The following is a 24,167-nucleotide window of genomic DNA, read 5'->3' as shown; positions in this document are numbered from 1 at the left end:
TTATAGTTTGTTTATTGTTCATATATTCTTACAAGGTCCTACTCTTTTTATAATTCTAATGGTAATTAATTTTCAGTGTTCTCTCCTTGTTTGCAGTTGTAGTTTCATTTCCAATCCCTGATATTAAAAAAAAAAAAAAAATCCGTATACTGTTTGTTAGAATTGCTTCTGTGAGTTCTCAGACTTGTCACTCTTCAGTCAAATTTGCATTTAGGAAACTGTCCAACTTTTAAGAAAACAAATTCCCAAATTTAATACAGATTTTAATTGAGCAAACAAATGCTTGAGAATCTATTGAGTACTAAGCAATGTCTTTATCTTCATGTTCTAAAGAGATGATGAGTTTGCGTGATTCTAATTTTGTTTTAAAGAAGTTTAAGTCCATTAAACAGCAGAGATGTATTTAATTCTTATGAAAGTTACTGTAGTGTCAGTATTAATCCACTAACAGGGAAGTTTTCACGTTATCCCCCCCCCCGCCTTTTTTTCCTTTTTTTTGCTTATTTTTTGGATGGATGGGTCATGAGAAAGTCATACTTGGTTAAACCTTGGGAAAGCATGAATAAAAGAGAGATTAGTACATTTAAAGAGAGCGAAAAGGCAGAAGGATAAAAGTGGATATAATTTTCTCTCTCTTTTCTAGCCCTAGGGAAAGATAAGGATTACATGGATGAATCAGAACATGCTAATTATGACCGATCTCGGCTAATCAGAGACTCTGTTCCCCGAGATAATTCTGAATCCAAGGCAAAGTTATCTAAGGTAATACCAACTAAACTATCAATAAGTCACTTGAAAGCAATATTTCTAAAACCTTTCAGTTCTCAATATTAATGTATTTTGTGCTGGAGAGGATAAGAGGCACACGGGTTAGTTAATATGCGTCGTTAAGGACTTAAAGGTAGAAAGTTGTATGTAGACATCATATTTATGTTATCAAATATTTCTTTTTAAAACAATGTGAAATATAAAATTAACCGTTAAGGGGTTGTTACCTCTTTTTTTCATACTTTTTGAAAGGCAGCATGATTTCAGGAGAGCCCAGAATGGACCTAGATTTGAACTCTGGTTCTGCTACTTACTATTTGTGAGCAGGTTAATTAAACGCACTAGGCCTTGTTTTTCTCATCTGTTAAGTTGGATTCTGTCGTCTGCTCGACAGAATTGTTTGATGGGTGCGTGAGATAACCGTATGAGAGCATTTAGAGCAGAGTCCACGCTGACCACGGGGCAGGTTTTTGTAACAACCTGGCAGCTGAGAATACCTCATTGAAACTACAGTTCATCAGCAGATGCGTAACTGGGCTACAGTTGGGTTTAAAAACCCCTGACGGCTCCCGGTGCATGGAGCCTGCTTCTCCCTCTGCCTGTGTCTCTGCCTCTCTCTCTCTCTCTCTCTATGTGACTATCATAAATAAATTAAAAAAAAAAAAAAAAAAAAAGATTTAAAAAAAAAACCCTGACGGCAGCAATCCCACCGCTGCTCAAACAAAAAGATTTTGTGAACTCTACAAAGCATCTGAGTTTGGCCATTCAACACCGAATGCCATCCCCTTTTGATATGGTCCAAGACAAATTCTGGCTCAGTCCAAGCCCAGTCCCCCCTCCTCCATTATTTTTCTATTGATTAAAATGGGAATGTGTTTCTAAAAGAAATTTGCGGCTTAACACAGGGAATGACTTAACCTTCATCATCGCTGCGAGGCTAATCATCCCATCCTTGAAAAATAGTCCTCTATTTCTCTGATGTTTGATTTGGCTTGGCTTGGATTAATTATGCAAATCCCTTCATTAGTCACCACCACAGCGTCAGAGAAGAAATATGGCACAATTAAAATATTGCTATCATAAATTAGACCGACTTTAATAAATAGATGTAGGAATAAACACTCGCGTCAAATTTCTTCATTCCTCTTTTGCTTTGTTTTGTTAAATGGGGTCAGTACTTTGTGCCAATAATTCTTCAGTTATCTTTACAAATCAGGGGTTCATCTACCCTCTGTTCACATCATCGGCCGCCCTGTGTCTGTCTGAGCAACATGGGGTTTAGAATGTTCTACTACCTGTAAACCATTGTTCCAAGTCACCTGAGAGAAGGAGGAGCTATCAGAAGTATTGAGGAAAAAGCAGATGTTGTTCCTCAAGACGCCCATAGCACCAATAAGACCTTCAAGTAATTAAAAAATGAACTAAGATTAAATAAAATGAATCTCATCTGCTTCTCTAGAATTCACCACGTGCCACCAGTGATACCCAGCATTTCATTTCTGCTCAACAGTAGCCATTTTTCAGTCTCACTTTGACTAGACTTGAACTGTAGAATCTGAAAGTTAAGAAGTAGTGAAGGGGCGCCTGGGTGGCTCCGTCAGTTAAGCAGCCGACCCTTGATTTCGGCTCCAGTTGTGGTCTCAGGATCATGAGATCAAGCCCCGTGTTGGGCTCTGCACTCAGCAGAGAGTCTACCCCTCCCCTTCCTCACGGCCTCTCAAAGAAAGAAAGAAATCTTAAAAGAAGAATAAATCTTAAAAAAAAAAACAACTTTTTTTTAAGATTTATTTATAATCTTATATAGGTAAGGCTGCATGCATATTTTTTTTGCTGTTAAAATAAGAGAATGGTGTGTGATCATAGTAACAGATCACAGTTGTTCAGTCCAAGAAATGCTAGTGTAACGTCCTATTGAGTCTGCCCGAATACATATTTTTCTGCTGTTGCACTTCTACGACTCAAAATATAAAACAATGTCATGTGTCACCTGGATGTTTATAGACTCACTCTTTGTAGAATCACTCTTTTAGCTTCTCTATTAAAATGTCTACTTTTATCCTTTCATAAGTTAGAGCACAGCATAAATTCCATTTTGAACAAATGGTCACATGACAAAAAGAAAAAAAATGTTTAAAAGCCATTAACTGGTTACTTGCTTATCTACAAACGGACGGCAAAATAATCTGCTTAGAACATGTTATTTGTGTACATTTGTCACAGGGACCCTCAAAGAGGTAAATATCTTTGAGCTAGATATCTTTCCACTTATATATAAATTTGTCGACCTTCCTCTTACTCGATCCCATCACTAAATAACAAGATTTGTGTGCATTTATGTGTATATATTAGATTATATACATTTTAAGATGGACCTGAGAAGTGACTTCCTCATTTTTGTGCTACTAAACAGCAACTTCCATATTGTTTACATTAACATGTATTAATACATGTATAAATTCTGTGGCTGGAGGTGTGTACCTCACACATTATTTGGTTGGTTGGGATAATTATACTTGCCTCAACCTGCCACCTGCATATTATGCAATGCATTTGGTATTTTATTTCCTTACAAAAGTTATTCAATTGCAAAGGGATCATTTTAGAGATGATGAACAAGCTTATAGAGTCAACAGGAAAAGAGCAAAACTCCCAGGAGAAGGTGACTGCTAATGTAAACTATATTGTGAGTAACGATAAGTATTGGATCATAGAAAAACAAATGGAGCTTTCCAACAAAATTTGGCATCAGTTATAAACTAGGTTCATAGGAAGTAACTCCAAATCCTCTAAGGTGGTATCTTATATTTGAATGTATGAGGAAGTCTGTTGATCTCATCAACTGTAAAAACAAAAAGCAAATCTAGAAATAGATGGAGCACTTGATTTGTCAACTACCGTGTAAATGTTTCCTGAATGATCTTGAGACAGGGTAGTCAGTTTAAATTTTGATCATGTATTCACTGCTTATGATATTTTGGAAGCTAAGTATATTTGTAAGACAGTATAGTTTGTTCAAGAATTAAGTTTCGGAACAATGAGTTGCATCTTTAGGATATTTGACTTCAGATCGTGAACTTTTGGAGGCTCCTGGGTGGCTCAGTCAGTTAAGCATCTGACTTGATTTTGGCTCAGGTCATGATCTCAGGGTTATGAGATTGACCCCCATGTTGGGCTCCTCACTGGACATGGAGCCTGCTAAAGATTCTCTCTCCCCCTTTTGCTCTGTCCCTCCCCCCCCCACACCCTCCCTCTCTCTAAAACAAAACAACAAACCATGAACTTTTGTGATGTCATTTACACTGAAAGTCTTTAATATTTTAGAAAATAAAAACATTTGTAGTATCGATGTTGACTATGATGAAGTGATATAAAAAGTAGTAGTAAATAGTCGTAAACATTTATTTTATTTATTTGGAAGCTACTACATGCAGAACCTGGTGCTTGTAGAACAGAAAAAGATGGCACGCATGGACGGGTTTCGCTCTCCCATCTAGCACTAGCAGGGTGCAGTACAAGATGCATGTGTATAAATGGAGAAAGCTAAGAGGTTCTAGAAATGAGAGAGGACACTACCCAGGGGATAAGTCTAGATTTAGCTAGCCTCAGGCTTTTTGGTAGGAGCCATATTTAAATAACTCAGAGGTGCTGTAGTAGATGGAAAATAGGCCACAATCTTTCTTGCTCAGATCCACTCTGCTTTCAGTGAGACTTTACAGCATCTCCCATCAAGAGGTTGAATCACTAGAATGGGGCAGCCCAGGTGGCTCAGTGGTTTAGCGCCGCCTTCAGCCCAGGGCCTGATCCTGGAGACCCGGGATCGAGTCCCATGTCGGGCTCCCCACATGGAGCCTGCTTCTCCCTCTGCCTGTGTCTCTGCCTCTCTCTCTCTCTGTATCTCTCATGAATAAATAAATAAAATCTTATAAAAATAAAATCACTAAAATGGCCTTGGGCCTTGCTTTGGCCAGAGATTGCTGCAGAAGTGAGCATGTGCCAACACTGAACTTTGGACTGAAGAGGCCTTGCTCTTGCATTCTTTGTCTTGGGACTCTGCCTCTAGTGGGTGAGCAAGCCAGAAATAGCCTGTGTATGGATGAACCCTGTGGATCAGAGCCCAGTGAGCACGGTTGGCCCAACTGAAGCAGAGTTGTGACAGAGTTCAGTGGCATCGACCAGGAAGCTCAGACCCTGTAAGGGTCTAGCTGAGGTCAGAAGAACCACCCAGCTGGGCCCCACCTACCCACAGAATCATGGTCTCAGTAAACTGTTTGCTGATGATTTCTCAGCAGGAGGTAATGGATGCAGCCATGAATGTTGAAGAATGGATAGCATGTTGGCTGAGGCCAGTTGATTGTTAACATAAAGTGAATTCTTCCTCAATTACTGAGAAGATTTGAAAAATTGTACCTGATTTTCCAAAACATACTCATATTATACATTTCACTCTACAGAGCCCAAGTATGCTTTAAATGTTGTAACCTAAAGAACATGGTATCATGCCAGCCTATCTAAAACATTCTGACATCTTTAAAAAAATAAAACCCAAAACTCTATTTACAAAACTGTTTTCTTTGTGATAGCATTAAATTAGGGTAGAATTCCAAGATCACCTTTAGTTGAACTACGTGTATATAGTTAACAAGCACAAATACCCGCTAAAATTGGTAAAGAACTATTTTTTAAAATCAATTCTTTTTTTGTTTGTTTGTTTTACATTTTGACAAAAAGTCTCTTTTTGACCAAAGCCTACATGGATAAGAAATTTCAGGAAGCAAATTTGTAATATATATATATATATATATATATATATATATATATAAAGTTTTATAAACCCGTGGGCTGAGACATCTGCTCTGACTGCAAGCAAAGTTCTAGAATAGATAGGGATTGCTTTTAAAACACTTTTATTAAGTATTGCCTTTTTCTGTCTCATTAATATCAAGAGCGTTATGAATTACAGTTGAAGATAAGATCCTACACACAACTGGATGATCCTCGGAAGCAAAGTCCTAATCTGTCAAAAAGCCATGTCCTACACACTAGCTGAAGTCTCTAGATGTAAGTAATTTATAGGAAACATCTACAGTTAGTTTAGGTGAGAAGGAACAAATCTATGAAGCAGGACCCATGGTCTCTGTAGTGGACATTAATGAAGAATTTCCTGTGCTATTCTCCCTCAGGATGCCAAAAAGAATTGTGTTAGCAACAATGAGTCCGGGAATCTGAATCTATATTCCAAATTACAGTGACTTCTCCTCTCAAAGGATGCCGGGTATCAAATCAGACAGGAAAAAGGTTATGGATCAGGAAAATCTTGACATGAATATTTTAGCAGTTCATTAAATTTAGATTTCAAAGCCATTCAATTTGATTGTGTCAACTGGCATTGGCAGATGGTGTCCGTCTTTAACTTAACTGGTAACAGGAATAATTTTCTATTTTCTATGAAGGCTGGAGACACATCATATGTGAGAGGAGGTGAGAGGAAAGTGGCCTCTGCAGTCCCCTACGATACGTGCCTTTCACGTGGACATTGGCAACTATTTCATGAGCCTCGGTGGCTCTTTGCCTCCAAATAATGTTCAGGGATTGTTAGTATTCTGAACTTGCATATTTTTTTTTTACTAGCAATTGTGAGATAATGATGACTTAAACTATAACATAATGACTGAAGATTATATATGAACGAAAATGCTTATTATTTGCAATTATCGGGATAGTCAGTTTCTAAGGAAAACCCTAATATTACATTACTTTAGGACCTAAAGTAATATTTTTATTAACAATACCATTGTGGGAAATGGTACTCTAAATATTTAATTTTCATACATATTATGGAACACACAGCAAGTTATCTTGCTTGGTTTGTTTATCTTTTTGGCCAGTGTTTTAATTAATTAATTTATTTATTTTTTGCCTAGTATAAGACTTCTTTTCCAGCAATATCTTCCCTAAAAAGCATTATTCTCCCTTCAACCATCTGAGGCATCTCCTTTCCTTGTGCCATTTAAGTACTCCCCTTAACCTTCAGAAGCCTTCTCTGGTAAGAGTTGGTATTTGTGCAACACAAGCTGTTGCTAGCATAGATTTTACAGAAGATTTAATATAAGATTTTCTAGAAGCCTTCCACATGACCTGTAGATTACTTAAACCTATATGTGATGTGTGTGTGTATGTCTGGTGTGTCATGATAAAGGTGGCATTTCACATCAGCAATGAAATTATTGGTCTTTCAAAAAAATGTGCAAATGTTCTCACAATAATAGGTCATTAAGGGGTTAAACTATTTTTAGATGTCTGCTGTACATCTTACACCAAAATGAATTATTGAAGAGCCAAAATAATTAATAAACTCAACATGAATATGTAAATATAAAATAAGCATTTTTTTTTCTAATCACAGAACAGTAAAACGACCTTTCTAAATGGTCTTTTGAAACCAACAATGAAATTGATCATGGAAGACTTGATAGATTTGACTATTTATTTATCAGTGTCAAAGTTACAATAAAATTAGAGTAAGGGATAAACTTAAGAAACAATAATGAACTGACATAGTAGAAAATATACACGCCAAATAATAGTTCATATTGTTAATTTGCAGTGATGTAATTATATAATTGATAAACACAAAAGTGAAAATATTAAAGGTGGTATCATTTAACACATAAAACATTAGCAGTACTAGCAATTGCAGAAATACAAATATAAGCAATATTTTTTTGAAACAAATTAGAAAAGAATTTTAAAGAAACAGTATTGGCACTGTAAACTGCTACTTTTCATTGCCTGGTGGTAGATGTGTATATTGATCCTCATTTTCTGGAAAACAGGCTAATAATAAAGATTAAAATAGTCTTACCTTTTAACCTACTTCTCAGAATTTATCCAGAGAATATAATTAGATGTTTGTCCATATAATTATGTTTAAGGATGCTTCTCACACTGTAGTTTGTGAGGGGTTGGGGAAGATTAAACACTTAAATATTTGAGAATAAAAGATAAAATTAAAAATAATAATGCCTTCAAATAAAACAATTGAAAAATACACTTCCAAACTCAGTAAGTACAATGGGAAACGTCACAATGTGTGATTATTAAGAAGGTTGTTATTAAAAAACGTACGGTTTGATATCAATTATATAAAAATATCTAACTCTTGATTTAAGAAAATACTCAGAATTATACACAACAAATTCTATACTGTTTATCACTGGTGGTAGATTTAAATGGCATAAACATTATTTCCATGTATTCTTAAATTTAAGCCATAAGTATTATCATATTATCCTCATTTTAAAATTTTATACAGCTAATAAATGACTAAGCCAAGATTTGAAAAGTAAGATGGTTCTGCTCCCTGAAACTATTTTTCCATTTGCTACACCAGCAAGTCAAGAAGAGTTCAGGACTCCACCTTTGTATTCTGATAACCATCCTAAGTAGCATTTCGGTCTGTCCCCCTAATATGTATGGATCCACCAGAAGCTGTGGTAAGTAAGCACTTTGTATGGATTATCTCATAACTTCCTATAACTCAATGAAAGTAACTATTAGTCTCATTTGACTAATGAAAAAGATTATGGGTTAAAAATGTTAAGGTTTCTTGTCCAGTCCCTGAGCTAGACAGGAACACAGCTGAATCGTAGCATGTCTCTCTGATCCTGGAACCCTATGCCTTTCTGACTCCAGTGCAATAATTAATACTCACATATTAATCACACCTTTATAAAACCTTGAAACATTGCTCTGAAGTAGGCATCTCTGCTTTAAAAAAAATGTATTTATTTATTTTATAGAAAAGGAGTAGGCAAGCAAAGGGAGGGGGCAGAGAGAGAAAATCTTGAAGACAACCGCCCCCTGAGCACAAAACCTGATGAGTGCTTGATTCCATTACCCTGAGATCATGACCTGAGCCCTGGGCTGAAATCAAGAGGCTGCCCAACCTAATGAGCCACCCAGGTGCCCCTCTGCCTTTTACTAACTGTGTGGCTAACTCACAACATCCCAGGAGTGGATTCGCCTGTTTATAACTTACTTTCATATGAACAAATAACCAAGTAAAGAAGCAAGGAGTTTGTTTCAACTTAATATTACTAAAAGTCAGCAAAAGTAGCCACAAGGGAGAAGGTGTCTATTCCGTGGGGTTACAGACTAATCAGTGGAGGCAATATTTTCTTTTTTTCTTTTTTTTTTTTTTTGAGGCAATATTTTCAAGTGCATCTATCATATAGAATGGAACTCCTCTTGTCAATTGGGACAAAAATAACAGTTCAACATAGCTATGTCTGGAACAATGGAACAGAGGTTAGGAAATCAGGGCATGGAGATATTTTAATTATGAGAGTGGATTTAGGTGAGGGATGAATCTGACGAGGTTAATGTCTTTAGTTCTTTCAAAGCTATCTAGGAAAAATTATGCCTACTTAGGAAGTCTTATTTCACAGCCTATACAAGCAAACAAGATGCACAGATGTTTTCTCTCTCCTGACACCAATGGTCAGGTAATTAGACATAGAGGAGGCTTCCTGAATCATCAACTTACTAGTTTTCTCCATGATAGTTAGGACCTCATGTTGGGAGATCTATCGCCTAAGCCTCCTTGGAGTACTTAGAACTTGTCTGCAGACTGTGCATATGTTTATGGGATGTGAAAATAAACTCAATAAATTAGTGTGTCAGCATACCAGTTAATTGGTTCAGATCATCATTCTACTTGATATTTATCCGTTTACTCTGTGATAGACTCACAGCAAACCAGTTCTCTGCTTAGACGTGAAGATAGGAAGAGAAGCCACATCAAAACTAATGTTATTTGAATGCATTTAAAGTCAAATTTACCTCATTAATATTCCCTCCCCGGGCCTGCCAGGTTATATGTGTAGCAGAAGGAACACAGGATTGGGAGTTGGGACATTAATAATAGTGTTAATATTAAATAACTACAATGGCTAATATTTATTAAGGACTTTTCAGGGATTTTGTTGATGACCTATATTGCTTTAGCCTCACAATAACTCTAAAAAAGTAGAATCTGTTTTTATTTCCATCTCGTAGGTGTGGAAATGGAGGCTCAGAATGACCAAGTGACTTCCCTGTTAATATATGGTTGGGGAGGGGATCCCTGGGTGGTGCAGCAGTTTGGCGCCTGCCTTTGGCCCAGGGCGTGATCCTGGAGACCCAGGATCGAATCCCACGTCGGGCTCCCAGTGCATGGAGCGTGCTTCTCCCTCTGCCTATGTCTCTGCCTCTCTCTCTCTCTCTGTGTGTGACTATCATAAATAAATAAAAAAAAATTAAAAAAAATATATGGTTGGGGAAGCAGAAGCAGTAGGCAGGAATGGTACAGAATCCAGCATAGTGTAAACCCTGGGCTGTGTTGCACAGGATGCAGGTATGCACAAGGGACTAGAGAAGCCACGAGACGAGTGTATTAGATAGTTGGAGAACGGGTTCATGTCACTAAGGGATGAATGATCATATGCAGTAGAGACCATGAATTTTGTGCTTTCCTCAATGTTTTATGCTTAAGAAAAATACAATAAAACTGAGACTCCTGCGCTCAGATCCTGATAAACTATAAAATACTCATCCCTTTTGTGCTGTTTCTAGCCCTTCGTCTTGCCATGTCCTTTTACTCCATTCACACCGACACGCAGACGTCTTAATCTCACCAAAGGAGCCCGTCAGAATATGAATATTTTGAGCAGCTGTCACTCTTCTTAAAATAAAGCATCAACAAAAATAAAGCCTGTCGTATTTAACTTTTTAACCTTATCAATTTTTAATGATCTATTGCACATTCTTATGCTGTTGGAATGAGTTGGGCAGATTAACTTCTTTACAAATGAAGACTCGGGATCAGAGTCTCAGTCATTTTTTGATTGATTCTTCGATGCCACGGACAATTTAAACTCAGAGATTACAATAATCTACCTTTTGCTGTTTAAAGGATTCAAACTATTGTGCGAAGTTAAAATTTCCTATTTTGTGGCTCACTAGGAGATCAATTTTTAAGCATATTGATTAATTCAAGGCCATATCCAGTAAGTGGCCGTTTCTTAGTTCAGGGTCTCGCCAATCCCAGTTACAAGCTGTCCTGTGGAGGCTTTCTTGACAGAAATAAATATAATCCTCGGTTGCATCTCATCATGTGAATGTTAACCACAGGGGGGACAAAAATGTTCAAATCTATTTATTTATTTATTTTTAGAAAACAGTTACTTCTATTGCTTGCAGATTACAGTCACTTTGTTATATGCAGCCCAGGGCCACTATGATGCAATGTCAAGTTTAATGGATGCAGGATTTTTCAGAAACCACAAAGGTTTCTATTGTATTTTTCCACCATGAACAAGAAAATGAGGCAATTTCCTTGAAAAGCTGGGGGGGGTGGGGGGGAAGGGAAATCCTAGTGAACTCCACTCAGCTATCAAAAACATTCACCAGTAAAAAGGTTGTTTCCTTTGCCAGACCACTATTATTCAGACTGAAACATACCTCCCACCCTTTATGCTAATCTGCTCAACTCATTCAAATTCCATAAAAGAATGTACAATAGATTATTAAAAATTGACGGTAAAATTATCAAAATGTCACTGACATTATATGACTAAATGTCACTTAGGTGAATCACGCATAGAAACTATTAACCAATGACACAGAAAGGCATCCCTCAAACCCCACCCCCTAGCCAACCCTCTTAAATTAAGAAAAAAAAAAAAACAAAAAAAAACAGTGAGAAATTCTTATAAAAACATGAGTTGTCTTTTTTTTTTTTAATCATTATTCAGACTCAGGCATTTAAAGAGTCTAAAAACCCTCCAGTCAAATGCTTCGTGCAGCATTCAATATGTAACACTCTAGCTAATGGAAAAAAAAAAAAAGGAGGCAGTGGAAAGGAGAACTTTCTGTTGTCATGCTGAAGAGTGCTTTAAAGAAGATTGTCATTTGCAATTCTGTTGTCAGCAATGAAGGATTCCAAATGCAGCTGAACCCAGAATTCTGACTGTGGTATGTTTAAAAGTATACATCAATCTAGGAATTCTTTATTACTTTTCTGTTTCCTTAAAAATAGGTAGAGAAGCCAATGAAGAATAAGTGATACTGGTTTCAGAATTGAGGATGTTGAGTGTTATCTCTTGTTTCAAAATATTAGAAATGCTTTTTTAAAAATAAGAAATATATGATCTAAAAGGTTATATTTTGAGCATCTGTGTTTATCTTGCATGTAAAACAAATGGCACCTCCCTGAAGTTTTGACTATTTATATGCATTCGATTATAGGTTTCATTGAAATACAAATTCTACTGTAAAATTAATTCTTGATTCAAGAATATATAAAATTCAATTATTTGTAAAAATGCATTTTTAAAATGTGCTTAAGAAATTATTTTTGTACTAGATATTTTAGTAAATAATTTCAGTCAAAATAGAAAATCTGAGGAAAAAATCTGAATTTAAAGAAGCATAGCTCGCAGCATGAAATGTTCAAGTAGACAAGTGACACAACTATGAAAGTCACTGTGATTTAATCTGTGGAACAAGATGTTCCAAACTGCTATCTTTATTTTCTCATTGTTTGAAAGGTGGTATAATTATTATTGTTTTTCCATTCAAGAGGCTTCATTTTAATTTCTTTCTTTAAAAATATTAACTGCTTCCTTTTGGAGATCAATGATTTAATTTCTAAATCTGCATTTATGGTTAGATCACTTGAAATGGATATGGAAATAAATGTGGTTCCCTTTAGTAAAAAGTAAGTACTTAAAAGAGTCCTTATGTAGTTTTAAAAATATAAAAAATCAGTGTGCAGGAAAGGTATACTCAACTATATTCTCTTAGTGGAAGTAAATTACTAAAATGACATTTAAGGCTCACATATGTAAAACAACAACAACAAAAACAAACAAAAAAAAAACGTTTATTTCATAGAGAACCCACTAGAAAATCACAGTCTATGCTCCATCATAGACTATTCTACTTAGAAAGACTTGGCTTTCGGTTTTCTTTAGCTGAACCAAAAAACCTCTGATTTTTGAGTAAATAGAAATGGGAGGAGAGAGAATTATAGAAGATAGTCTAAAGAGCAGCACTTAGTGCTGCTGTCACATTATAGAAATGCAATCAGTATTGTGTTTCTTTCCTCTCTTTATTCCTTCTTATCCTTCTTATCTTTTTAAAAGAATATTTGCACTTGCTTCATAATTTGGACTCTTTCAGTGGATCTATACATCTTACCGTATGATTTCAAAGCCACATTTTATCCACATATGCAGGTCCTGTAACTCAGGTGTTTGGGATCCATTCTGAAGTCCTGTCTTTAATGATTAATTTTCCATCTTCTTTGTGACTCCACCGATACTGTGCTCCTCGATGAGCCAGCTCTATTTTATAGGACCCTCCAACAAATGTGAAAACCTAATGATTCCCCTTAACAAAATAATTAAAATCACCGTGGGAAAATTTCAACTCAAAGGCAGAGTCTGATAAATTATCCAGATCAATTCATTGTTTGAACCACCTTGAAAGAAGAAAGAAAAGCAGATATTTCATAACAATACTTGAATTTAACTGAATTAATACTCAGCCATAAGTATGAAAGTAGCTTTGTATTTGAATACTCTTTTCAGGAAACAGTTTTATGCTGCATAATTATACTTCGTATTTATAAGAAATTTGCATGCTTTACTATCTTCAACAAAGCACACTTATAAGCAGAATCATTAATTGTTAGATTAAAATATATTAAAAAATTTCTTTTGGAACCTTTTTTTTCTCCCTTCAGTAAAATGATATGACCACATTTAGTGACATGTTAAGGTTCAAACCTCACATTCTAAGAAATTTTGACTGCAGCAACTTCTAAACAAAGTCGGCATATTTTTTATTCTTACAAGATACCTTACAGCAGTTGTTGTCAGACTGGGAATAGCAGAATCAATTGTATGGCTTGTAAAAAGAAAAAAAAAAAAAAGAAAGAAAAGAAAAGAGAAAAGGATGACCAGCCCCTACCCCCAGAGCTTCTGATAACAGTAATTCCCCTTGAAGCCTGATAATTTGCATTTCTAACAAGTTCTCAGAGGATTGAGGCTCCTGGTGCTGGCACTATATTTGAGAATGACTGCTTTAAATTTTCTCCTAGTATCTCCAGTGGGCTCTGTATCTGGGGAGCCTATGTGTGCCAGACTCTCTACTAAGGCAGGATAGGCATTCATGAATAAAACAGGCAAAGTCTCTACCCTCGCAAAGCTTGCAGTCTAGTGGAGGAGACAGAAAATAAATAAATAAACCAACACATAAATATCTGTTTACAGGTTGTCATTGAGTGGGTCCTGAGTAGTGGAAGGGGAGCTACTTGGGGCAATCTCTCAGAAGAGATTAAAGGCAAGAAATGAAAGACGAGAAGTCAGCTGAGGAGGGAAGAGTGGGAGAAAGAGGCATTGCAGGCAGAGTGCCCTCGATGAGGGCCTTGGGGTGGGAAAGAGCTTGGTGTGTTTGAGAAACTGATATGTGGCCTGTGTGGCAGGAACACAGAGACTGAACACCAGGATGGCCGAAATGAGAGGAGAGAGAGAGGTAAGCAAGCGCAATGTTGTAAGAGCTTATGATGGGAAGTTTGCATTTTATTCTAACTTTTAAGGGTTTTGAACAGATTTCTGTTTTCATGAAATCACTGTGTACATGAGGGAGGGGGAACAATGGTGGAAATGGGGATGATGTGTCACCACTCCACCTGGAAGAGGACTAGGCTTTAGCCAGGAGTGGTCGCAGGTGAGGTGGATGCATCAGTTTCTATTATCAAAATGTGGAAACCACTTATCTATATAACCACAGCGGTGACAGTTATTTAAAAAACCATCTTGAGGTTGATTATAATGACATGGAAACATATCGAGGAAATAAAAAGAAGAAAGCAGCTTTGAAGCAAAATTATAATAGTGTGTGTGTGTGTGTGTGTGTGAGAGAGAGAGAGAGAGAGAGAGAGAGACCAGTAATAATAGTAAGATTATAAGGTAATTTTTATTCCATTTATTTTTTATGCAATATGAAAAGATGCCCATTATCATGAAATTTTTAATATGTAATGAGAAAGAAAAAACTATGACTTTGAGAAGACAGTCATGATTTGAATAATTAATTAAGTCATTTGTGATGTGTGTGTGTGCACGTGCATGCACATAGACACGTTCCAGACAGGATGCAAAGTATAGTGGATACAAAATGAATGAAATATAGTTCTTGTCCTCAAAAAGTTTGCAGTTTATTGAGAAGGATATGAATAGGGACATAAGAGCAATGGGTCTCAAATGTTAAAATAAGAATTATCCTTTATGCTATTTGACAGCCTTTCAAGGTACCAGTTGCTCCTGTCACAGCCAACATCCTAATAAATCTTGAATATACTCTTCTTTGTCCATGCCCCTTGCCTTTGCACGTCAAATTTTCTTCACCTCTTTCTATTCATTTTTCAGGAATCAAATAACATATTATTTTTTAAAGACTTTTTTAAGGAGCAGTTTTTGGTTTACAATAGAATTGAGCAGAAGGTACAGAGATTTCCTGTACCCCCCAACACCCCCCACCTGCATCGCCTCTCCCATTGTCAACACTTACCAAAATGTACATTTTTTTTTTTACCAAAGATGAACCTACATCGACACATCATGATCACCCTCAGTCCACAGTTTACCTTAACAGTTCAGTCTTGGTGTGTACATTCTGTAGGTGTGGACAAATGTTCAATGACATAAAGCCATCATCGTAATATCACACAGAGAATTTTCACTGCCCTAAAAATTGTTTTTGTTCTTCTTTTTCATCCCTCCCTACTTCCAAGCCCTTCTCTCAACCTCTACAGCAACCACTGATCCTTTTATTCGTGTTTTTATTGTTTCCATGGCTTTGTCTCTTCCAGAACGTCGTATAGTTGGAATTATACGGTCTGTCACCTTTTAGGATTGGCTTCTTTCATTTAGTAGAATGCGTTTAAGGATCCTCTGTGTCCTTTCATGTCTTTATCACTCAATGATTTTTAGTGCAGGATGATATCCCATTGCGTGGATGTACCGGAGTTTAGTAACCCATTCGCCTACTGAAGGACATCTTGGTTGCCTCCAAGTTTTGGCAATTATGAATAAAACTGCTCTCAACATCCATAGCAGATTTTTGTGTGGACATAGGTTTTCCACTCCTTTGGGTGTGGAATTGAACTAAGGAGTTCAATTTCTGGATCACAAAGAGTATGTTTAGTTTTGTATGAAACCCTCAAACTGCCTTCCAAAGTGGCTGTACTACTTGGCGTTCCCACCAACAATGAATGAGAGGTCCTGTGGCTCCACCTCCTTGCCAGCGTGTTCTATTTTCAGTGGTTGGATTTGGGCCATTCTAATAGATGTGTAGTGGTATCTCGTTGTTTGAACTTTCATTTCCCTGCTGACATATGATGTGGAGCGTCCTTTCATATGTGTAGTTGTCATTTTTGTTTCTTCCTCGGTGAGGTGAATGTTAAGTGATCACAGACCGTTTTTTAATTGCTTTTTCTTTATTGTTGAGTTTTAAGAGCTCCTTGTTTTTTTTTTTTTTTGGATACATCCTTTATCAGATGTCTCATTTGAGGATACTTTCTCCCAGTCTGTGGCTTGTCTCTTCCTTCCTTCTCTTGATACTGTACTTCCCAGAGCAGAAATGCAGAAATTTAATGAAGTTCTGCTTATGAATTATTTCTTTCATGGATCGTGTCTTTGGTGTTCTATCTGAAAAGGTATCACCATATTCAAGGTCATCTAAGGTTTCTCCTGTGTTGCCTTCTAGGAGTTTTATAGTTTTATGTGCTACTTTTAGATCTGTGATCCATTTTGAATTGTTTTTGTGAAGAGAGTAAATCTATGTCTGGTAGCAGCTGCTGCTTCTTTCCTTTTTTTTTTTTTTTTTGCATTTGGACATTTTGTTGTTCCAGCAACATTTGTTGAAGAGAACATAACCCTTCTGAATGAAGATGTGTTCTCTTTGTCTGGATAGTCCCTTTATGTTTGCTTTCGTGGCACTTGTACTCACCCCTCATAGAGCACAAATCACACCGAAATGCAATTATTTGTTCCTGCCATCTCTCTACCTGACTAAATTACTCTCTCTTGAAGGATGAGGATCATGGATTATTTCTCTTTGTAATTACATTACACCTTGCCCAGAGCCTGACTCATAATAGGAACTCACGATAAACTTGTCAAATGAGTGAATGTGAAAGAGAATATTAGGACTTTAGGTGGCATGGAATTATTAGTAGCTTTCAAGAGTTAAGATGAAGTTTATGGAGAAGAGGAAATCAAGCTTGTCTTCAGATAAAAATTTTTGAGTGATTTTACTTCTAGGAATTTGTATTAATAAAACAATTAGAGATATTACCAGAGATATGGGAACAAGGATATTCATTACATCATTATGAATCATAGCGAAAGATAACATAGCAAAACAAGCCTAAATCTCTTTCGGTTGAAGGTAAATAAATAATGATCTAACCATAAAAGTGAATAGTGTTCAGCTATTTAACACTGTTCGGCTGTTTAACAGTGCAATAGGACACAGCCGGCCTCAGCCACTAGTCCGCAAGTGGGCCCATGGCACAATCAGTAAGATTTGTCTTTAAGTATTGGGTAGAAATGGAAGGTAGAAAATGAAATAAGGCCCCTGAGAAAAGGGGGGGTATGTGAAGTCGAGAAGGCAAAGAGGGGGAAAAAAATCCCATAAAGGAAACAGGAATCTGTCTTTGCTCTGAGAAGCTTTTAAAAGGCAAACACAACCTAAGAAATATATTAAAAAGATCAAAATACACATATAAAGGATTGAAATGGGTTCGGTTTTCTCCTCCTGCTAAGCACATCGTGGATCATGAGAACTTCTGGGGATTATGCTTGTTACCTGGGATTCAGTTTGTAGAGACTTATAAATCTGGTCTTTTACCTTTCATTTTCTGTTTTAGAAGTTTTATAAGCATGCGTAAGAGAACATCCTACTCAGAACTTATCTGACTTCAGCTGTTTTCATAGCTGTATATAAGGAAAATTCATCTCTGCATTTAATTGGTTTCATTTGTATGTATTCCATTATATTGGCTAGAATATGTTATGTAATATATATATTTTTATTAATATATACATTATATATATTATAAATATATACATTATATATATAACGTCTTTTAAATTAAAAATGTGTACATCAATAAAGCCAATACTTTTTAGAAAAATTTATTTTTAAAAAAGCCAAAGAGGGATTAAATGGTTAAAAGAGAATGCTTTTAGGGTTGCTAAATCGAAGTCTCGGGACTGCCATTATCTATAACTGTGTTTATGCTTTCCTGTACGGTGCCTCTGCATTGGAAAGCAATATTTCCAAAAACTGCAAATGTTTGGCAGAGCATTTCAAATGCCAAGCATTTCAAGATGTGTTTGTGTTTATACATGTGAATTCTTAGGTAAGCAGTTCTTCCTTTGGGAACAAGGAGATGGCCTCAAGGAATTTCTTATCCTCACATGAGATCTTAGAGTTTAGCAGATGCGACTGACATTTTTCACATTGCGCTAAAGGTTTTGTTTTGTTTTGTTTTGTTTTGTTTTGTTTTTAATTTTTATTTTTTATTTATGTATATATTTTTATTAATGGGCTTAAGGCAACCATCTGTAAAAAGAACAGAGGTCCTGGGGCAGGACAAGAGTAGAGAAACTCCTACTCTTGTCGAACATGGACCTGGAATTTGTCACCTTTGTTTGACAGGATCTTTAAGTGGCCCCAGGTCAGAACAGGCAGGCAAGAGGGGAGGCTCTGACTGGGGAGAGGGGCCTGAGCTAACACTGCTCTTGAGCACTGTGATTAGGAGTCCCCTCTACTGTCGTGTGTGCCTCATTCACTGTTACCTAATGTGGTTACTGTGCCCTGCAGACCCCGACCCGATTCACAAGGGCTCCCTGGTGATCTATGACTATTGGGCTCCCAAAATCTCCAAGATATGAGTCACAATAATCTTTTAGCCTGAACACCATTGCATTCTTGATTCCTACACCATGGCAGTTCTGAATAGCAGGAGGCTGAAAAGCAACTTCAAAACTACAGCTCACCGAAACCCTGCTCAGAAAGCAGGTTACTTATCCTGTTTAACCCCGTGTGCTGCGAGCAGCCCTGTCCCTCAGCTGGGAGGGGCCCTGCCTTGAAGTGGACCGAGTTCCCAGAGACTGTTTGGAAATTCATGTTTTACTCAGTCTCCCCTCATAGGCACAATTTATTCCCGTACCTCTTCTCCTTATCGAAAGGGAATTGTGGAAATGATAGAGACACTACCCAGTTGGAGATTTTTCTCGAGGCTGAATGGTTATAATTTTCAGGGTCATACATAGGTTTTGAAATGCAGCATGGCATGTGTATGCTGACGCTCCTGTCTGATTTACCTGGCTTGCATTCACTCACCGTAGAGCAGATCCTAGACTAAGCACCGCATAGACGGCTGTGGACAACAAAGACGCGTTCTGTGTCTTTAGGCATTAAGCCAAATAAGCAATGGTGGTCAAGGGTTGTTTCAAAAAAGCATTTGCTGAGTCCCACCTTGGTCTATGTCAGATACCAGTGTGCTAGTTCTCAAAATTCCCGAAGATTTCAAAATCGGCTCCTGTGAGCAGGTGCGGGCTGGCTCTGCAACAAAGAAAGGTCTCAATGTAAAGACGGGTAATTCAGAGAGTAGAGGCAGAGCACCAGGGGGCATCATTGCCAGGAGTCCCTGAGAAGGCCAGGCAATAAGGACACATCACTGTCCTTGTTCTTTCTTCAGCAGGTGAATTTTAACCTACCCTTCACCTGTAGCCCCACCTCCATTTCCACTTCCCACTTCTATGAAGCAGCACTAGACATAGAGCAGCCCTGCTCTAAAGCTTATCATTTTCTGAAGTTTTCCTAAAAACAAGCAAAAATTTAAAAATCCAAAGCCAAAGCATTTAACTACCTATACATTGTCTACTAAGGGGTAAGTTACACTAAGGATATTTATTTTTTTTTCCCAAGTACGGCTTAATGTCTTTTTAGACTGTTTGTAAATTCTAAACCCAAACAATGTCATCTTTAAATCAATCATTGAAGGAACAAAGGCTCCTCTGTTTGCTATTCCTCATCCCAGTTTGGATGAGCAAATAAATAAATGTTGATTATGGGTCATGACGTAGGGATAGCTCGGATATCTAGAATTAAAATGGTGTTTGATAAAATTGGGTTCTCCTTAAGCATTAGAATGAGACTAAGAATTGGTGTTTTATTAATGAATGGGGGGGAACCGGGGGGTGTGTACCTCTAGCTCTGCCTCAGCTCTTCTGTGTCGCGTCTACTGGGAGTGTTCACAGATGCTTTTGCCCAAATGGTGATGACACCATATGATCTGGATTTTTTTTTCTCTCCATTTATATAGTTAATTAGTTTTTAGCTTTTTCTTTCTGCAGGCACAGAGTCATTTTACGTAATATGTTACCTGGTTAGGAGAACCTAGCTGTTCAGGAAAGCTACCTTTGGTTAGCCCCGGCTGGCACCATGACGTCCTGCATTGAACCCCTGCAGCCACAGTTAGCTTCCTAAAAATGTAATTGAAAATACTTATTATTTTGCCAGATAGCCGCAAAATCAGTCGTTTAATACCCGCCACTTGTTTTATTAAACCACTTGTTTTTTTATACACATGCATTCCTCATCCTGACACCCATTCAGAGTTTCATCATTTAGGAATTACAGCAGTAAGTTCCCTGCGTCAACTGCCCACTAACCACTCCTGGATAAACCCCCTGGCTGATCCACGTGGTTGGACAGTAGGGTGTGTCCGAGGTGTCCACGGTTTTTGCACATGCCTAAAATAGTAACCAGGACAGAAGAGCACTAAATTCATACTTGTTAGAGCATACCTAATTCTGTAATGAAGGGAATATTTTTCTCCCACTTCCTGAATGAGGTAATCCGTGAACACAAAGGTTAGTAAAATCCAGGTCCACGTAGCTAGTTAAGAGGCAGAGCCGAAATTCAAATCCAGATTTGTCTGCCTCCATATGATGGAAGAAATAACAAAGGTTAAAAAAAAAATAAAAAAAGAAAAAGAAAGGTACAATTTGCATCATGTACAGGTGGTTAATAAACTTCTTTTGTTCAAACCAGAGTCTACAGGGCTTCACTGTAATACTCATTCCATTCCTCTGATTGCTGTTCACTTCTCCATCCAGGCACTTGAACAAGTGTCTGGGATCAAACTGGAGCTAAAAAGAGATTTGTTGAATGACAGATGCCTCTTTGTTTCTATTGCATGTAGCTTAAAGTAGTTGCTAAGTATAGCAGGTACGTGCGCGCGGGCAGGCGCTTTGCAAGTTGATGGAGGTGGCGCCTCTTCAATTTTAATGATCCATCCTTCATGAAGTATCATTTGTTTCCATCCTTGCTTATTGACGTATTTGTTCATTGTCTATATAGCAACATGCTGGAGAAGGACCCTGTGGGCAGTTCTAGGCAATATTGGATAAAAGATAAACTGTGTTTTCATGGCTTTCCGGGTCCTTCGGGGAGTTACAATCCTGTGTTTAGCTTCTGAACAGGGGTGCGTTATAAAACATTTGCATCGGTAAATCAAGAGCAGACCGCCAATTTTTCTGCCTTCCACACTAATGTCCTGACCACTCCTGCCTTATGTTCTCATTTCTATTTTTTAAGTGACAAACTATTACCTTTCGCCAGCTTTAGAACACTGCAGCCATTGAATAGGGATGCCGCTCTTAGGTGGTAGGAAGGACACAAGCTGGCCCAGCTCTGGACCTGAGATCGGTAACGTTGGTCTTTACAATCCACGCAGGTCTGTCCTGGCCTCCTGTCTTCCTACTCCATGCTCTCGGCCCTCACGGACTCTAAATCCCCGGCTGAAGTTCAGATGCACAAGGCCCTGCCACGTGGCCTCCTCGGGGTATTTCCTTTTTCCCTTTCCACCATCAAAACTCCAACCACCTTATCTCAAGTCTTCCTCTTTGCCAACGAAGATAATAAACCCAGACTGGGTTTAATTTATGCAAAGCATTAGTGGCTTGTTACAGCTTACATGTTTGCCAAAGCATGGTTTTCAAGATCATTTTCAAACTGCACCACAGTGACTTAAACATTTTTAATAGATAGGACTTTATTGTAATGTGTGTGCAGGGGGGAAAAAAAACATAAAGCGCCCTAAACGTGTAATTTTTTAGGCTAATATTTATGGCAAAGGCTATTTTTTAAAATTTTTATTTATTTATGATAGTCACAGAGAGAGAGAGAGAGAGAGAGAGAGAGAGGCAGAGACACAGGCAGAGGGATAAGCAGGCTCCATGCACCAGGAGCCCGACGTGGGATTCGATCCCGGGTCTCTAGGATCGCGCCCTGGGCCAAAGGCAGGCGCTAAACCGCTGCACCACCCGGGGATCCCAAGGTTATTTTTTTTTTTTTAAGAAAGAATGCAACCTAAAGAAAAAAATATTAAAAAGTGGTCTGTGGCTATGGTCAAAAATAGAGATATATGATTAAACTTTGAAAAAACAATGCCATGTTGTATCTTGTCTAATCACTTCTCAGATGACAGTTCTCCTTCATCGAGAACCTAAGAAGTCTGGTACTCTTGCTAGCTATTTTACACATCCTCACAGTTTTCAGAGGAAATAAATAGGCCTTTTTTATCACCATTTTATAAATACGGATGCTGAAACCTTAATTAAGTTTTTGGGCACAGTGACACGATAAGAAGCAGAAGTTGGGCCTTCATCTCCCATCCTCCAACTACAAATCCTGCTGTCTTTGCGAAATTGAGGAAATATGAATGTCTACACTTACCTCAGTTTCAAATATGAGCCATGGTTGTACGTTCGTTGTTTTCATAGTATCTGAAAAGGAAAGATTAGTAGAGGAAAAGGAAATGCTGCCTACCTTCACTAATGTCCAATTTTAAATAAATTCAGCTGACTGCCCTGTTAGTTTAGCTAGAGGGTTTCCGGAGTGCTTGGAGGCTCTGCTTTAAGAGATTCAGCTTCCTTTCGGTCAGGGCCTACCAAGGGAGCTTAGGTGATAGAGGCAGGTGTCCCTAGACATCGTGCCTAGGACGATTTTGAGAAGGCCTGATCCAGAAGTTCTTAGCCTGGTGTCCAGGGAGCCCTACGGGGCTGACCCAGGAGCCCAGGGCGTCTGTGAACTCTCTGAGATTATATGCATAGTCGTACAAATATGTACCTATGTGGTTTTTTTCTCGGGATACTCCGTATTACCAAAGGTTAAAAACCACTGGTTTTGTCTTGAGCGGCCCTTCTACAGCTTAGGACACTACCCTGCCAACGCTGGAGAAGCCCGCACAGGTACAAATAGCCAGGACCATAATCTTAAATGACACTCCTGGGCACCTGAGAGAGTTCACCTTTCTATGTCTTTACAGATATCTACGGTATAAGCAGCAGGAGTAGCCCTGGAACTGGAAAGAACTAAGCTCATGGCAAAATAGGCATTCATATTCTAGGATATATTTTCAGTGCCAGCTTTCCAAAGTTTCCAACATGACCTGATTTATTTTTGCTCAGTAGATTGTGGCCAACGCGATAAGGTCGTCCGCTTTCTGATGTTAGCAAAATTAGTTGTTTGACGATCTGCCTTCGGCTTGCTGGGTCTCCAGAGATTCTCGTCTTAGTGGTGGAGCTTTTAGGGAGAAACGGTGGACTGCTGGGTCATGAAAAATAATTTTCTGCAAATGTGAGGAACACAAGTCTCATCTCTTCTGCAGGAGCCAGTACACTGCTCATCAGATCGAATCCACCCTGGTGTGAAGGTTGCGGGAGGTTTTATCCTCTGCCTTCCTAGCATATATAATTAATGATAAACACCAGATAACAGAGAATAGTTTCCTTTGGAGCATTATGTGAATTTTCCTAATTTCCTCATATGGCCCAGGACACTAACGATGATACTACCCATTTATTCAGCGCCAATAAATTTGATACCCTCCTCAGAGAGTGCCCTTCGTTCCAAGTTAAAAATTCAAGCGAAACAGTAGCCTTTGGCCAGGGTGATGTTCTGGGCCACTCCCGTGGTTCAGGGATATTTTTTACCCTTTTCTGTATTTTGACTTGACATTTTTACTTTGCATTTGCAAAACTGCAGGTGACTTCAACCTGCCCTGGTGTAATTGGACTTCTCTGTGTCGAGCTTCCCATCCTTTTTAGGCATCTGTTGTACTTTTCATCGGTTACGAATCCAGAGCCAAAAGGAGGAATATGTTAATGTTTCAGGTACATTTACTACTGACGTGTCCTAAAAATACCTTGGACAAACTAGGCTGATTGGTTTATTCACCTTTGTGCCCCCGGCAACCACACACAGAAAAGTGC

The 24,167-nt window shown here is 38.0% G+C and overlaps 1 protein-coding gene across 6 annotated transcripts in view; it reads left to right on the top strand.

The window, feature by feature from the left end:
* ANO3 (anoctamin 3) overlaps positions 1-24,167 on the top strand; it is a 373,740-nt gene that overhangs the window by 219,810 nt on the left and 129,763 nt on the right. For all 6 annotated transcript variants that reach the window (XM_077866168.1, XM_077866167.1, XM_077866169.1 and 3 more), the window contains one exon: positions 644-762. In XM_077866168.1, coding sequence (XP_077722294.1) covers positions 644-762 — 119 coding nt within the window. The remainder of the gene's footprint in view (positions 1-643; positions 763-24,167) is intronic.

The sequence above is a fragment of the Canis aureus genome, chromosome 23 (genome assembly GCF_053574225.1).
Source record: "Canis aureus isolate CA01 chromosome 23, VMU_Caureus_v.1.0, whole genome shotgun sequence".
NCBI lineage: Eukaryota > Metazoa > Chordata > Mammalia > Carnivora > Canidae > Canis > Canis aureus.
The sequence above is the reverse complement of the archived record's forward strand: the minus strand, read 5'-3'. Positions and strand labels throughout refer to the sequence as shown.